This window comes from Vigna unguiculata, chromosome 1 (genome assembly GCF_037176805.1).
Source record: "Vigna unguiculata cultivar grain cowpea cultivar isolate G323 ecotype 2 chromosome 1, ASM3717680v1, whole genome shotgun sequence".
Classification (NCBI taxonomy): Eukaryota; Viridiplantae; Streptophyta; class Magnoliopsida; order Fabales; family Fabaceae; genus Vigna; species Vigna unguiculata.
In genome coordinates this window covers 35,124,609-35,142,774 of record NC_140792.1, presented here as the reverse complement: position 1 = coordinate 35,142,774, position 18,166 = coordinate 35,124,609, and the positions used below count along the sequence as shown (strand labels likewise).

The 18,166-nt window shown below is 32.6% G+C and overlaps 1 protein-coding gene and 1 pseudogene across 1 annotated transcript; both read right to left on the bottom strand.

Moving 5' to 3' along the window:
• Nucleotides 1-4,491: 4,491 nt before the first annotated feature.
• On the bottom strand, nucleotides 4,492-6,343 carry LOC114194169 (uncharacterized). Its single transcript, XM_028084621.2, has 4 exons — nucleotides 6,058-6,343; nucleotides 5,397-5,919; nucleotides 5,085-5,297; nucleotides 4,492-4,974 (listed from the first exon to the last, which is right to left on the bottom strand). The coding sequence occupies exons 2-4, from the start codon at nucleotides 5,784-5,786 to the stop codon at nucleotides 4,636-4,638; spliced, it is 942 nt and encodes a 313-aa protein (XP_027940422.1). The 5' UTR covers nucleotides 5,787-5,919; nucleotides 6,058-6,343; the 3' UTR covers nucleotides 4,492-4,635.
• A 5,888-nt stretch (nucleotides 6,344-12,231) lies between these two features.
• LOC114192515 (putative LRR receptor-like serine/threonine-protein kinase RKF3 pseudogene) lies at nucleotides 12,232-14,694 on the bottom strand (annotated as a pseudogene).
• Nucleotides 14,695-18,166: the final 3,472 nt, after the last annotated feature.

Genomic DNA, 18,166 nt, shown 5'->3' with positions numbered 1-18,166 from the left:
CGGAACTCAATTCTCTAGCTCTCAAGTACGACGCACATGCCAGCAGCTAGCGATAACCCAATGTTTTTCTTCCATAGAGCATCCACAGACTAATGGGCAGGCTGAGGCGGCCAACAAGGTGATACTCAAAGCTCTTAAGAGAAGGGTATTGGCAAGTAGATCACCTTGGCCCAAGGAGATCACCGTAATCAACTACCCACGAGACCCCGTTTAGCCTGGTATATGGAACAGATGCACTGCTGCCAATTGAGATCGGGAACCCAGCAGAAAACAGAAGAGAACTGACATTAGAGTCAAATGAACAAGGAGACCGGGCCAATTTGGACACCTTAGAAGAAGTCCGAGAGCTAGCAAGGATTACCGGAGAAGCTACGAAATAGCGTGTAGAGCGGAGATATCGAACCAAGGTAATTCCTCGGGACTTCAAAGTTAATGATTTAGTCTTGAGAAGAGCACACCTGACTGAGGTCGAACACAAGCTGTCACCTAAGTGGATCGGACCTTTTCGAGTCAAAGAAGTCCTACCTGGGGGAGCATACATAGTAGAAAAGTTGGATGGAACCACCATACCTAGGACATGGAACACTGCGAACCTGCGCTTCTATTTTAGTTAGTTAGCATTTCTTATTTTTTCAATTTCGTCTTGTAAATCGTCAGATTCTTTTTTTCAAATAAGAACCCCACACTCTTTTTCCCTACCTCATCAGAGGGTTTTTTAACGAGGTGGGTGTTAAAATTTTGTATAAACTTTTTCCTTTTTGTTTTTTCTAAATTCGATCTGACCTAGCTACGAGTTAGATATAAAACCTCAGCACGCTGAGGGCTAACTCGGTCCGACCTAGCTACAAGCTAGATATAAAACCTCAGCATGCTAAGGGCTAACTCGGTTCGACCTAGCTACGAGCTAGATATAAAACCTCAGCACGCTGAGGGCTAACTCAGTCCGACCTAGCTACGAGCTAGATATAAAACCTCAGCACGCTGAGGGCTAACTCGGTCCGACCTAGTTGTGAGGTAGATGTAAAACCTTAGCACGCTGAGGACTTACTTGATCCGACTTGGCTACGAGCTAAGTTTATGTCACTACACGATGAGGACTTACGCGATTCAATCTTACTATGAAGTTCGAGTCTTAATGTGGAAATCTTAAGTTTTTTAGTTGTGACATACCACGAAAATTATTATCTCTAAATGAGGATCACACTGGAGGTTTTCAAAACATAAGAAAATAACAACGTGATCGAAAGTATACATCATCCATACACAAAAGGTCAAATAAGAAATCCTACAACGAAGGAGGCTAAAACTCCCCAAAAATCTAACTAAGTTCAATCAGTTGGCCATCCACTATTTCTTTAGTGATATCAGCTGAAGATATGTCAATATCAGGATGGAGTATCTTCACTTGATCTAGAGCGAGTTGGAACCCTTCCTTCAAGGTCGAGCATAACTGATCAGTAAGTTCTTCTTTTTCGCCCTCTAACGCTTGGCACCGAGCAGATAAACCTTCAGCCTTTGGTTTCAACTCATCCATTTCAACTTTTAAAGTGGACAGCTCAGTCTCCTTGTCTTCAAGAGCTTTCTTTACCTTCGCAAAGTTCACCAAGTCAACTCGGAGTTGCTCGATCTCTTTGTTGGCAGCAACTAAATCAGATACAGCTTTCGATTCTTTCCGCTCAGATGCCTCAAGACGACCTACGAGGAACAACGAAGAGGCTTCAACTTGATGGATGCTACGAAGAAGTCCTTCTTGGACCGAAGAAAGCTGACGACCTGAAAGCAATTTATCATCAATCGGAAAATAATTGTTAGCTCGACCATATGCCAGGTGAGTAAATTTCTCATCCCAAAAACTCTTTTTAAAGCTTAAAGCACTAAGCGGGATGTTATCCGTGGAATCCGAAGTCTCCGAGATCAGAGGATCGGTTCTCTTTCTTTTAGACTTAGGGTCACTCTGTGTGGTTTCTTGTTCGCTCTCTAAAGCTATGGCTTTCAAGGAGGAATCCTTTGTCCTCGAGCTCGCCCCGACCTTGTTTGATTCTTGTTGTTTGATTCTGCGAAGCAATTCCCTTTGTGATAGGGCATCTGGCGTTCTGATAAAATCAGACAAGGTAAAGATCAGTGTTAAACATAAAAAGACAATTTGAAATTTAGAGTGCATGGTTGGGCGTATACCGATGAATAACTTTGGGTCTACTTTGCGATACTCAAGGTCTAGTATTTTACGAATATCAAAGATGACCTCTAAACCCTCTAATCTAGCACAACCCTCCCTCTCAGTCAGTGTTAGTTCCTCCATTTGGCGAACACCTTGTGGAGTAGGAAGCCTAGTCCAGTACAAGGGAAACCCCTCCAGTAAGGCAGTATTATGCTCAAGAGTAAGAATTTTCAGAAAAGCACCCTTACCACCTTTGTACGAGGATTGAAACAGGGTGAAGAGACCATGACCACTGACGCTATTCAAGGAAGTCCAAAATTGTTTAGGAGAGCTCTGTTTTAACTAAAAAAAATAGAGGAACATAGGAATGGTAGGGTTGATATCTAAGCCAGCACACAAAATTTGGAAAGCTCGGACAAAGCCCCAGCTGTTCGGGTGTAGTTGTGCAGGAGCGACATTTAACATAGTTAGCAAATCCTTTTCAAACTCGCTAAAGGGTAATCGGAATCCAAGCCTCTCGAAAAGGGTAGCATAAACAAAGGTGAATCTTTGGACAGGCGGAAGGGTGCCATCTCTACATACAGGTTCATCCAGTTCACAAATCCCTTCAATCACATCCTTCTCGTCATCTTTACACAATGCTTGCCCATCCCTAAAGGCCTTAATCCTTTTGGTTGTACATAAATTAGTACATTCCCTCTTCAAACTCAAAGAAGCCCAGGGATATTGTGAATCATAAGAAGTCATCTCAAAACCTAAAACCCTTAAAAACTTTCGCCCAGAAAACAAATGCGAGGAGAAAAGCGGAAGGCCAAATCTGAAACAGGAAAAACAGGCCAAAACTGAAACAAACAAGGCAGTGAATTTGGGGGAAGCAAACTCAACTCCATTTCTTTGGGTGAGGACTATGAAAACAGAAACCCTAGCCAAATCACTAAGGAAAATACGGGAGATGTGCCACAACTTGCAAGGTTTTTTGCTTATCAAATGCAATCCCAGAATAAATCAAAGATAAAGGCAATGCAAACTATACTGATGAACAGAAGAGAAGAGAGAAACAAAGGAATACCTGGAAGAAGACAGAAAATGCGCAAAGACTGGTTAGAAGAACAAAATCCCGCTTGAAGAGGTTTTTGGCACGAGAAATGAATATGTTAGAAGATAAAAGGTTTGAAACGGTTACTTTTTGGATTTAAGGAGGACCACAAGATTTAAAAACCCCATCTAGTCGATGATTGACACGTGTAGCGGTTAGGTACAGGGTAATAAATACTGTCAGGGATGTCTAATCAAAGTACAGGATGCGACCCTTAGCCTAGCAAGCTCGACGAAGGGTCGGAGGGCTGTGTACTGGAATAGGACTAGTTCGGACTCCGACCTAGCTCTGCTGTGTACTGGGATAGGACTAGCTCGGACTCTGACCTAGTTTCGTTGTGTACTAGGATAGGATTAGCTCGGACTCCGACCTAGCTTTGGGTGTAATCATTAGCTCGAAGGACGAAGTTGGATATCTCTCTCTCTCTCAGTCATGGGTTAGAGTAGAGTTTTAGGCCCAACAGGCCCACTATGTCGTGGTCCTGAAAGACAAGAAGTAGTTCCCCAAATCTAGGCTCGAATCCAGAGATTATGCGAAATGCACAGACGGTTACTTGGGTAGTTCCCTAAATAAACGCCAAAAGATAGACAGTTCCTTATCAGTCGGGATTGGAAGTTATTAGAAGGGGTATAAAGAGACAGAAAGAGATGACGAAGGAAACGTGAGTGAAGAGAGAAAAAGAGAGTGAGAAAATCTAGAAATTTGTCTGGTAGCGAATTGTATATGAATTTGCACACCAGAACAATTATAAATAATAATAATTTTAAAGTTCAGTTTAGAATATAGGGATGATTTTAAGCCGACTAGAAGCGTTATATAATTTTAAAAAAAAATAATATAACTGTCAATAAATAATTGACGCTAAAAGTTAATTATCTTGTAGTGATAGAGCCGTTCTTATTTAATTACAAAACGGACCATTATACTAAACTTAATTAATAGTAAAAGGTATCTGTGTTGTACTGTAAATAAGTTTTCTTTTTTTTGTTAAATTTCATGACGTCTAAAATTTACTTTTTCTTCAGAAATATATGTTGTCCGCCTATGATGCATATTTAATATTTGTTTTAATGTATATTTAATATATTTTATAATGCCATTAATGAATTAGAATATGTTCTTCGGATCGGATAGAATGTCACTTGCATCGGACTATTTTAGGTGGTATAATTCTTGAGATCGAGACGTTGAGAGATCAGAACAAGTTCTAATCCATCATTGATAAAGATGAAAAAAATTTAAAAAGGTTAAATTGTGTTTAGTATTAATGATATTTTCTGATACATATTAGAACTACCCTGAATCAAACATAAAAAATTGTTTATGAGAATATAGTTATATAAAGAAAAGGAACAAAACAAGAACGAATAAACAATGTTGATTAGAAACGGTCTTGAAGCTGTTTTGTCCAATCAAAATGTTTCCACTCTTTGAAAAAACTTGCAACTTCTTGCTTTTGTACCTCCATAGCCTTGTAGCGTCGTCGCCTACACATGTCCTCCTCTGTCAAGTGTAGCATGCCTCTTACCACACTCAACCCAAGCCTGCTGTTAAATTCTTTCTCGTCGTCGATAACATGAACAAAACCCTTCTTTACACCAAATTCAACGTGAAAATATGGGAAGTGCATTGGAATTGAATTATGCAATCCCTTCTCACTTGTATCAATCAGTTTCTTGGCATTGTGCTGACTCCACTCATCTTCAGCTTCATCAATAGCCTGTCATAAACCCAAATTGAAGTGTTTAAATTTTTAAAATGTAGGTACTAGAAGCTTAAAAACAAATAAATAATCAGGTCTACACAAGAAAATAATGTTTTGCTACTCACCTTTTTAAAGTACAAAGGAGCCTCTTTGGCAATATCTTGGGGTAAAGGGATGCACTCAACCATACAATGCCTTCGTTGCTGGGCCAATCCCATCACCGTCTCAATAAACACTACCTCCTTCCCTTGCTTCGCGAACATCATAACTAGGCACTTTTTAAAATTTTTAATTTCTGTCCACACATTTTCGTGTACGGTTCTCGTAGCAGATTCATGCTGTCACATAAAAGGAAAAGACAAAGTAATAAGGTTAAAATTCCATAAAAATAAGATAATGAGGTTTCAAATCGACATTAGCAGAAACTAAAAAGTCACCTGAATTGGCAAGATGCAGCAATGACCAGGAACCACGGGCTGCCACTGTGGCAACATAAGATATGTGAAATTTGCGATTGAAACAACAAGATGCATAGGACGATTTGGATTTTCTAAACAAAAGAGGCAGCGTTCTTGCTGAGCCAAGAACCGATTAGTCTTTTTTTGGGTCTTACTATCATCACCCACGTTCTTCTTTCTACTCTTTCTGCTCGGACCATCCTCAAAATCATGCTCATCATAAGCCTGAGTGGAAACGCTATACTCCTTGTTTTGCATTCTCATCAGTTTTTCAGCTTCTTCATGTTTTCCCTTCAAACGAAGTTGTATAGCCTTGGCTGCCAATTGATTTGCACTTGTTAACGAAATCTTGCATAAAGTTTCCATCATTAGAAAACTTATTTAGCCCACCACCCTCAGCTACCACGTTTTGGTCACTCTTTCGCTTTCCCCAATACAAAGAATCTTGAACTTTAGGTTTTCTCATTTCATGGTGACAAACAGAAACATCCTTTAAGCAGTCCTGTTAGGATTTCAGTAATAGAATATATTTCAGAATTCCAAAAATATGTGATTAACACCAAAATGTTTATTTGACATAAAACTAGATGAAGGAACAAGAAAGAAACGTAAAAGAGTTATTTTCTCTCATCAAAATTACCATTGTAGGAGCCCTTCAAACGTGCGTTTCAAAGTTTCAGATTCTTCTTCCTTCTCTTCTCCTCGAAAGAAAGTCTTTCTTCTACTCTCTTTCTTCCCAATTTGCAATGTTCGCTGTAGTAATCCACCACCAAACTTCAGAAATCCTTTCTCCCCTTCTCTTCTTAACGCTCTGTAAGCGATCCTTGTAAAACAATTATTCTTGAGAGGATGAATTTCAAGAATTAATTGTGTTACGTATATATAGATTTGTAAGAAAGAAAATACAGATATTTGAGTGAAGGATCACTTTTTCTATCTTATTAAAACAGCTTAGATTTACATATATGTATAATAAATATCCTCATACATCATATATATATATATATATATATATATATATATATATATATATATATATATATATATATATATATATATATATATATATATATATATATATATATATATATATATATATATATATATATATATATAATTATTAAAGTTAATGATATATATTTATAATTAATAATAATAATAATTAATAATTAATAAAAGTAATAATAATAAATAATGTATATGTATATGTATATATATAGTAATTAAATATAATAAAAATTATTATGAAAATAATAATAACAATTTAATATAATTTACTATTTATTATTTTTTTTATTAAAATTTATTAAATAATATTTTTTTAAAATTTAATATTTTTAACTAATCTAAAAATTATTTTATAATTTTTTCTATCAAGGTCATTTTATTAATTTTGAAATTTTATCTATTATAACTTTTTATTTTATCTATCAATCATTCAAATTATTCACTAATTTTCTAAAATTTATCTTCAAATTCATTCACTTTATTCTCTAAATCCACACAAAATAACACAAATACAAATCTACACAAATTTACACAAATATATCTTCACACTTATTCCTAAATCCATCTCTCTATCTAAATAAAGCCTAAATCTTGTTGTACTTCATATATATATATATATATATATATATATATATATATATATATATATATATATATATATATATATATATATATATATATAAATTGTAAGAAAGAAATTGTTAACAGCTAAGCCTAATAAATGTCTACACTATATGGTTAGTCACACCACTATTCGTCAGTCTGTAAAGATATACACACGTCAAGAAAGATATGAAGAGGGTAAAAATCTTCTATGATACAAAATAAATATATTTAATAAAAAACATACAATTATGAACATTTTAATTACCCATTTATTAATTTGGAGTATGAATATAATGTATCCAACCCACTTCATTCATTTTTAATTGGATTTATACTAACAATATCATTTAATTTTTTAAAGGAATGACATTTCATGTTGGTGAATATTTGTAAATAAAATCCTCAACAGATACAAAATAGATTTATTTTGGTTAAATTAATAAAAAAAAGTAAGTATAATTAATTAACTACTTATTTGTTAGTTAATTGTGAGTATAGATATCATGATATCTAACTCACATACGTTATTTTTTATTTATTTGAATAATATTAAAAAGATTACATGATCAAAAATAAACTTATTTGTTAGTTTATTGTGAGTATAGATATCATGATACTAACTTACATATATTACTTTTTATTTATTTTGATATTATAAAAAGTTCACATGACCAAGAATAAAGTGATTGGTAAGTGGAACATTTACGATAAAAAATATTCAAACTTTAATTTTGTAGATTTATGTTTATATTGAGATGTTATCTTTATAGTTAATTTTTTTATATATGATATTATTAATTAAGAGGTATATATTATGGATATTATTTGATGAAATGATATTTTTATTTTTATTTAAGTAAATGTTTTGTGAGATATATATATATATATATATATATATATATTATAAACTTATCAGTTTTTTTGTGTAAACTTATAAAATTAAAGTTGTTTTAACATATAATTACTTTTTAAAACGTATATTTGGTCATACACCTTATTTAAATTTATCTTCTAGAAAGAATAAATTCATTTACATAAATAATTTCTTATTCAATGTTATTTAAATTATATTTTGAGATCAATTTTTTTATTTAAATTTATTGTTTAAATAATTATTTTGAAATATGTGCAAGTATTCAAAAATCCTTGCCAGTATAAATAAGTTGCTAATATCTTTTATGCGAATGCTGAAGAGTGATAGGACAAATTCTTTTAAACATAATGCGTAATATACACTATAGGTATGAAAAACGGGATAGTTGGTTTCCGCTGTTCCATATCTATTTTCGTAAAATAAATTATCTTTATTTTTGTATCTAAATTTGATAGATTTTAAATTTTTGTCTCATTTTTATTTTTACCGGATAATGAAAATAATCTCGTATCCATACCGTACTCGTTATTTTATTACTTCAATATTAATTTTAATTAGTTTTTATAAAATAATAAAAAATTACGGTAAACGAAACATAATATTATCAAATATTCAATATTTGGTGGATGATTGTTTTTTCAATATCAAATACTTTGAAATAAATTATAATTGTTTACATTTTAGATTAGAATACCAAATAAAATTTCATGATAATCAAAACATTTATTAAATTTGCAAACATTAATAAAACCTAGTTGATAAAATTTAAAACTATTTTTAAAAAAATATGAAAGGAAAACAAATATTCAAATTAAAATATATTTTAAATGTTTCTTTACTTAAATTTTTTAAATTTTAATGAACCTCTTTTTTATACACTAATAAAAATTCTAATATCACTTGATCAAAATAACGCAAAAAAAAAAACATAATAATAAAATTTTGATATAAATCTTGTATCTTTTAATCAAATATATGTTGGATGATGATAAAAAATATTCATGACAATTCAATTAAATTTTTATATTGTAGTAAATAAAAGTTATTTATATAATTATAGTGAAAAAAACTACAGTATGATTGATAATGAATTAGAAAATAAAAAATAATTAGATAAAATATATCAAAATAATATTCTACATGATGAAAATAAACAACAAATAAAAATATTAAAAAATTAACAAATGTGTGTCTTAAAATATATCAAATATATGTTGGATAAGATAAAAAATATCTTAAAGATCTAAGAAAATTTTTCAAATATCAACATATATACTTGATAACGAAAATTGTTTTAGCGAAATAAAAGAGTTCTCAAATGAAATAAAAGTGAATAATAATAAATAAAAAATATATTTTTATATTACCTAGTAAATGAAAAGTTTTGTTATTAGACACTCAAATTGAGAGTATTAAACATTTTCATGTAAAAGAAAAAAAATATACAATAAATAAATATTAAAAAATAATAAAAATATTCAAATGTGAAACATAAAAATGGCGGGGACGAATATTATGGTGGGAATATGTACATCCACATACTTATCCTCATGCTCAATTAAAAAAATTGGGATTCTCCATACTTATATTCATATCCGGTCAATACAGAGATTTTCCATTTATTTGTCATCTCTAACATAACAACGACTCATTATATTTTTTTTAGAATGTTTGAGGAAATTTAGTAAATTACGGTATTAAGTATTGTGTTAATACGGTGATATTACTTGGAGCGCGTGATATTACAAGATAAGACAAAGACAATGTTAAATACTATGCGTTTATAGGAATTTTTAATATATGAATGTAATTTTGACGTTAGAGTTTGAACCACAAATCTCCTTCTACAAATTTGCTTGGGATTAATTACAAAAAGGATGCAAATGCAACAGATTCTAGATGACTGTGTAGGGGAAAAGTTTGCCTCTACTTTTAGATGATATATAAAGAAACCAATTAAAAAGTAAACTTATTTTAAATTGATTTATATTACGTCACAATTTAACTGAATATAAGAACAACTCACTCTTCTAAATAAACTAAAACTATAATTTTATGGCAAAACGCAAGACTCAATGACAGAAAATTTGTTATGCAATTTGTGTACCCTCTCACCTGAATAATTTGTTGTAATCGGCAACTAAACCAGATCATACCAACTAAAGCTCCACTTATTAAGAAGCTTTTATAAACTCCACTCATGCTGTCTAAAAAGGAATGCATTAATTTATGTCACCACCACCACCACCTTATAATCCTAATATTTAAACAACGGAATCAGTATATTGGTCTGATTGCCAGCTATGCTATGTTGTCGGGTGTTTACGCTCCCTTGTCCAATAAAACAAAAGCCACTTCGGCAACTTATCAACACAGAATAATCCAGTTAAACATCAATATTGTTTCTACACAACCGGACACTCTTGACTCCTCAGGGTTTGCTCTTTATATTACTCTATCTCTTATTTGACCGTTCTGAGGTATGTTCCAATTAGTGTTGAACTTCTCGAGTAATTCGAGTTCAGATTTTTTATCGGTTTTTTCTCTTCTTTTGCGGGATATTAAAAATATATTATACTGGTATTTTAAATATCTTTTTAATATATTTTAAAATGTTAAAATTAGTAGTAATCAGTGTATTATGAAAGCACATAAAGAAACAACACATAAAAAACCAACAGAGAATCCAAGTTTGAGTAATACATGTACACGACGAGTTCAGTTTTTTTACTGAGTTTTGTTGTGTTATTCTCTGCTGAGTATTACAATCATACTGTATTGATACTTTAAAAATAATTTTAACACGTTTTAAAATTTTAAAATTAATGACCATCAATATATTTTGAAAATACAGCAGAAAAACAAATGAAAAAAAACTAGTAAATAATCCAAACCAAACCGTACATGACAATATGATGCTTAACTAAGGGTGTGTTCTTTTGGGGAGATGGATATGGGGGAGAGTGTGAAGATGAATTTGTGTAGATTTGGGTGGATGGATTTTTGTGTTTTTTTGAGTGGATTTAGAGGGTAAAGTGAGTGGATTTGGAGATAAGTTTTATGAAAGTTAGTGAAAGATTTGATTGATATGATAGATAAAATAAATTGTAAAAATAGATAGAATTAGAAAGTTACCGAAATACCCTTGATGAAAAAAGAGAATGATTTTATAATTTGATGTTATAAAAATAATTATAATTAATTAATACGAATTAAAAAAATATTAAAATTATATAAAATTTTAAATAAAAAAATTAAATATTTATGAATGTAAAAAAAATTATACAGTTAAATTTTAAAAGAAAGTAAAAAAAATTAAATTTTAAAAAAATTTTATATAAAGTTAAAAAAAAATAAAGAAAAAAGTTAAGAAAAAAAGTTTTAAAAAAAGTTAAGAAAAAAAGTTTAAAAAAAAGTAAAAAAATAAAATAAAATCATTGACACCAGTGTGGTAACCGGTGTCGGTCCTTCACAAAACAAAGGCACCGATTATGTAACCGGTGCCATCCCCTCTCATAACAACAACACACCCCCATCCCCCCTCTCATAATAACAACACACCTCATCCCCTCCATAATAGCACTGCAACACTCACACAGCACTGCCATCCCTCATCACAGCACCGCCATCCCTCCATAACAACCACACCACCACCTCAACGCACGGCCATCTCTCACCACACATCAACCCCATCACCTCACCTCACAAACAAGCGAAGGGTAATTTCGTAAAGTAATAAATATACCTGTTTATCCTCTTATTTTTTAGGGGATGAAATAATACACCTATCCCTCAAATCGTCGCTCCCATATCTCTTCAAATAACTGAAATGGAACACGTTCCAAAACTAAATCCGCTCTCACAAATCGACTGAAACAGTGGTACACTCTCAAACGAACACAGCCTAAGAGTTTGAATGTAAGGATACTAAATACAGTAATTAATGTAATTAATTACCTACCGGAATTTTCTATTTGTACTATTTGTAAGATTTTATTTACTATCAATCAAATTATGACTCAATTGTGTCTAGTCTAAACACGAGGTCCACTGTTCTTGGTTGTCTGACCGGTCGGTACATAATGTATGAATATAATTTGCCATTTTCACATCTTACATAATTTAAAGCTTTTTGAAGAAAATATCCAATTTTGTTAGCTTATGCTATTATTTCATTAATTTTATAAAGCGTAAGATTCTGCTTCTGGGAACGACATCCACAGTTGACATGAAAGTTACTGAAATGAAACCATTACTAACAACAATGGTAACTCCTATTACATCCACTAATACCAACAGCAAACCAGAACTTAAATGCGCCTTCAGTAATCTTCAATAGTTTTCTTTTTATATATATATTTTACTAATTTGGTAAGAGGAAGGGCAATGTCTATATTCCTTCATACACCAAAAAAGAATCAAATTTTGTACACCTTTTTCCCTTTACAACAAAAAACGTTAAAAAAGAAGATACAATCTAAAATCTTAATGTATAAAAAAATCATGTCTACGCGGTTACACTAGCTAGAGGAAAACAATCCAATTTCCACAGTTTCATTCTGTGGTAACAGTATCAGCCACTGAACTTTCTTCTTCTTCTTTGGAAATAGATCTGCGTCGACCTTGTAATGTATATGCTTGATAACCGGTTGGACTGCAGAGCTGACCCGAGTTACTGAGAGCAGATTTTTCAATGTCAATCCTGCCAGCAATAAAAGGAATTGGCCTATCCATTAACGAAGGAACCGATTCATCTGTCTCCAGCATTTTAACAACCTGGTCCATTGTCGGTCTAGCGTATAGCTGTGGATGAGAACACAGCACAGCAATCAACACATACTTCTCAAGAACTTCTGGTGGACCTGCCTCTGGAATGCCATCTTCAACAACATCCAGAGCACTACCGTTTCTAACCAACGACCAAGCAAAGTCGGTGAGTGCAGAGGGTTGGCCATCATCGTTCGTTTGAAGAGCCTTTTTCCCACTCAAAAGCTCAAGAAGCACAACACCATAACTGAACACATCACTTCTCTCTGTCAACTGTCCATACAAGGCATACTCAGGAGCAACATACCCCATAGTCCCAGCCACTCTAGTGCTCATATGCGTCATTCCCTCTGGGTTGAACTTCGCCAACCCGAAATCCGCCACCTTCGCCTCAAACTTATGGTCCAGAAGAATGTTACTAGCTTTGATATCTCTGTGAATGATGGAAGGTTGAGCCCCATAATGCAAATAAGCCAACCCTCTAGCGGTCCCCAGAGCAATCTTTTGACGAATAGGCCAACTCAGATTCTTCTTGGAAGAACCAAATAAATGATCATAAAGACTCCCATTTTCCATCAAATCAGTCACGATAATCCTCTGGTGCCCCTCTAAATTGGTGGTGGCAGTACAATAACCTCTTAAGGTAACAAGATTCACATGGCGAACACTCGCAATAACCTCAACTTCGTGAGTGAAGCTAGCATCCCCGGCAACAGAACAATTCTTGAACCTTTTGAAAGCAACGGGACTACCATCCAGCAAGATTCCTTTGTAAACGTTCCCATAACCCCCACTCCCGATCATGTTATCCCTGGAGAAGTTCCTAGTAGCCTTTCTAATCTCATCAAAAGTGAACCTAATCAAAGTCGTACTCTGATTCATGGAATCCAACCCAGAACCCAAACCCAAACCAAGTTCGGATGTTCCAACACCCTTCCCTCCCGCAAACTCGTTCCTCTTCTTCCATCTAATGTAAGTCCAAACCCCGGCGAAAACAAGCAAAGCCAGAAAACAGAAAACGGAAACCACGATAATGATGGTTCGGCGCTTACCGCTGGAGCCGGGGGAGGAAAAATCGAGGCCGAAGAGGCACTTGGCGGTTCCGGGGTCAGTGGCGCCATATTGGTCAGAGAGAGAGGCGGCGTAGATGGAGGTATAGGCTCGGCAATCGGAGACGTTCCCGTCGGTTGGGCCGGTCAAGTAGGAGAGAAGGTTGGAGAGTTTGGTAGTGCAGAGGGCGCAGGGGGCGTTGTTTTCGAGGGACTGGTTGCAGTTGCCTTGGACGGCCTGGATTGCGGCGGTGGGGGCGGTGTCTTCGAACTGCTGTTTGGTGGTGATGTTCATGCAGCCTTGGGAGATCCACTCGGTTTTGAGTCCGCAGGAGGAGCGGATATCGATGCTCGGGTCGAACTCGTTGATGAAGGACTGGAAGGAGGCCCAGCAGGACTCGGAGGCGTTGAGCGGCGGCACGAAGAGGTTGCTGCGGCGGAGGTAGTCCGCCTGGAGGAGGTGGAGGGCCTGCAGGATGTAATGGCACTGCGTGCCGGAGTCGAAGGAGGGACGGGCGCCGCCGCCCACCACGCGGAGCACGGTGATGTTCAATGGACACGGAACGGTTTCGTTGGCGGCGAGAGAAGGAGGCGGAAGAATAAATGAAAGAGAGAAAATAAAAGAGAGGGAGAAATAGAAGGGAAGGGACATTGCAATTGTTATTGTTTTGCAAAGGATGTTTTTTGAGTTTGGATTATGAACGGGAGATCTGAGAGTGAAGGGTGTTGTGAGAAGAGAGGGTTTTGGTTTGACCAGTGTGGTGGAGTTAGTTAGTTACCTGGGTCTTATGAGCTTTGTTTGTTTGTTCAAACTTGATCAGCGAACCAAACTCACTTCCCTCATTGTTTATTATTTTTTTCCAAACACTTACTAACACCAGTACCTTCCAAGAACAACACTCCCATCAAGGTACCCAGATAACCCCGTTTTAACAACCCGTTCATTCATTTTTTTATTTTGCCTCCAACTCTTACTTTGTCTCTTTCTTTCGCCCGGAGACTACACCAGTTCAATTTACACTTTCCAATTACCGTTACCGATTTCAACTTTTCTAATTATTTATTTTGGGTAATTGAAGCCCGTCTCGGGCAGATCTTGGACTCCCGACAAAAAGCTGGCCCACTCACGCTGGCCCACTCACAAACGGAAAACATTCAAGAGTCACCGTAGCAGGCACCAAATTATTAAAAAAAGGTCAAAACATTAATGGGTTATGAATAGAGACAGATACTAATAATGTCTAAAGAATACAATTAAAAAATGTATACAAAATTTATTTATTAAAATTAGTATAATAGACTCTTTTATTATTTTTTACGTGTTATTTTATATATATTTTCTAAAAGCTATTTTTAATTTTTTAGCTGGTATTGTACTCATAAGCAACACCTATAAAAAAGTTATCTACCTACCTAATTTAAGGTTAATTTGAATCGATTTATCTCTAAACTAAATAATAAAATTTTAAAGAAGTCTTCCAAAAAAAAGAAGCTTCTTTGTCAAAAATCTTTACAGAAAATTTTGACAAACATATTTAAAGAGTCTTTTCCGTTCTTTGCACAGACTGCTTTGTTTATTTATAAATAAACCTTGACTTCTTAACGAAAGTCTAGGTTAAGTTTACAATTAATGAGGCATGTGATAGATTTTTCGTGATAAAATATTTCAAACATAATATTAATATAGTTATTAATTTCTTTTGGGTTGATATTTTTAAACCAGACGTTTGTGTATTTTAAGTGATCACTAATGTAACTCTATATGTATAAATTAATTTGATTTTTAATATTAACTGTTGCAATTTATATTTTTAATGTTTAACTAAATAAAGAAAGTATAGGTAAATAAATGAGGTAGATAACTTGCAACAACTATAGAAGTAAACTCTTTCTGATGCACCAAAACTGAAAGTAGAATAAAGCACACACATTTGACTTTGTGCTCCTTTTTATGTGTCTATTGTCTTATGGGAACGAATATTAAAAAATATACTTTAACAACCAATATAACCATGTGACAATTATATTATAAAAAATATAATAACATAAATATACTATTGATGATTTAAATATAGTGGTTAATGAAGTAAGTTATAATCCATTTCAAAATTCAGGTATTGAAAATAAAATTACTGCCAAGTTATACGTTATAACTATCATTTACAATAAATACTTATTTTAAATATCAAAATTATATTGCACTAAAATAATATATAAGTGTTTTTACAATAATTTTTACTTAAGATTGTTAATCTGGTTGTCATTATCTGAAGCATTAGTGTGGACAACAAGATAATCCACAACACGTATAGGTCTTAAAGAAATGTGTTTCTTATTGCATTGTTTTTTTGTTACTTTTGTTTTAGCAACCATGAAAACGACATGATAAGAGGTGATTTTTGTAGTTTAAGTTTTATAAACAAATTAAGACCTTCATAACGTTGAGTGGAGGAAACACGGGCGATTTTTTTGTACCGGTGATGCGAGATAACACACTTGGAGCATAGATGATATATTAAATCTTAGGCTTAAATAGTCATTTGGTCCTAGTTTTGGTCGACTTTTTTCACTTTGGTTCTACTTTTTAAATTGTTTTCAATTTGGTCCTACTTTTCGTTATACTTTTTCAATCAACTCCTTTCCGTTAACTCCGTCTAAATTGTTAACGGATGTGAACAGTAACTGCCACGTGTCATTTTGTGATTTTTTTTAATTTTTTTTTAATTTTTTTTTAATTTTTTTTTAATTTTTTTAATTTTTTTTAAATTTTTTTATTTTTTTTTTAAAAATGTACACGTGTCAAGCTCATATTATGCCACGTGTCATAATTAGATTTTTATATTCAATTTGGTCCTATTATTCGTTATCTGTTTTCAATTTGGTCCTATTTTTTTTAAAAAAATTTAACATTTTTGTTCCTCTCCAAATTGAGACAAAATTTAATTTGTATATATTAAAATGCATATTTTTGTTAAATATTTTAATTTAGAATTAAATTTAGTTTAAAATTAAAACGAAAAAAAGCAATAACACCATTAATTTAAAATTTTAAGAGGTTAAAAATATTTAATTTTAAACCAACTCTAATTTTAAATTAAAAATATTTAATAAAAATATGTATTTTAATAAGAATATTCATATAACATTTATATACAAATTATATTTTGTCTTTGGAGAGGAACAAAAATACTAAATTTTTTAAAAAAAACTAGGACCAAATTGAAAACAGATATTAGCTTGACACGTGGATTTTTTTTAATTAAAAAAATTAAAAAATCAAAATAAAAAAAATGACACGTGGCATAATATGAGCTTGACACATGTACATTTTTTTTTAAATAAAAAAATTAAAAAAAAAAATTAAAAAAAATTAAAAAAAATTTAAAAAAAAATCAAAAAAATCACAAAATGACATGTGGCAGTTACTGTTCACATCCGTTAATGATTTAGACGGAGTTAACAGAAAGGAGTTGATTGAAAAAATATAACGAAAAGTAGGACCAAATTGAAAACAATTTAAAAAGTAGGACCAAAGTGAAAAAAGTCGACCAAAACTAAGACCAAATGACTATTTAAGCCTAAATCTTAATATTGAGGGACACCCACCCGCAGAACTTACCTTTGACAGCGGAGCCGCGGCTCCCAACGTTTTTTTTTTCTTTATTCTTTATATATATATTTTAAAAATATATTTATATATTATTATATTATTTATATAATTTAGTTTTAAAAAGTTTTATTCAAATTTAAAAATTATATTTTCTCTCTCTGTTGTGAATTATTTTATTTCTTTATTTGATTTCTTTCTCTTTAGTACTTTTATCTCTTTTTATGTTTTTCTTTTCATTCCAATTTTTACCATCAATCTCTTATTATTTTCTAAATCAAACGGCACTACAACAAAATTAAGGAGTTAAGGAACATTTTGAATCGAACAATTCTTTCTTTTGAGTAAATTCATTCTTGATCCTTTTTTTTGAAACAATATGTTTTCCTTTTCTTTATGGCTTTTCTATGCTTTGGCATATCTTTATGATCATAAAATCATGCTCTAATTGTTGATTAAACTATCTTTGTGTAGATAGAGTTATTTTAGCCTTTGAAGTTGTATAAGGAAAGAACAATATTAGGAATCTACTGAGGTAAGGGACCGCGTAGAAGGTGTTAATTTTCTTAAAATATTAAGTTTTGGTTTTGAGATTTAATTTGGTTGGTGTATTCATAATTTTATCTTTTCCGAAATAGATGAAGGGTGACAAATTTACATTAGAAAAATTATGATAAAGAGTAGAATAATTAATTCTTTTTTCAAAAGGGATGCTTGTGATGAAGATTGAAAAAATGTATCTACGTCATCTAAACTTGAGAAACTTCATGATAATCCAAAAAATGAAGAAAATGAAGAAAATGAAAAACAACTATATAAAGTTCCTAGAGTTACATAC

Coding starts and splice junctions, on each gene's coding strand:
- LOC114194169 (XM_028084621.2), bottom strand. CDS start 5,786: ATGATGGAAACTTTATGCAAGATTTCGTTAACAAGTGCAAATCAATTG. Junction 5,298..5,396: donor GCTGCATCTTGCCAATTCAG/GTGACTTTTTAG, acceptor TTTATGTGACAG/CATGAATCTGCTACGAGAAC. Junction 4,975..5,084: donor CTCCTTTGTACTTTAAAAAG/GTGAGTAGCAAA, acceptor GGTTTATGACAG/GCTATTGATGAAGCTGAAGA.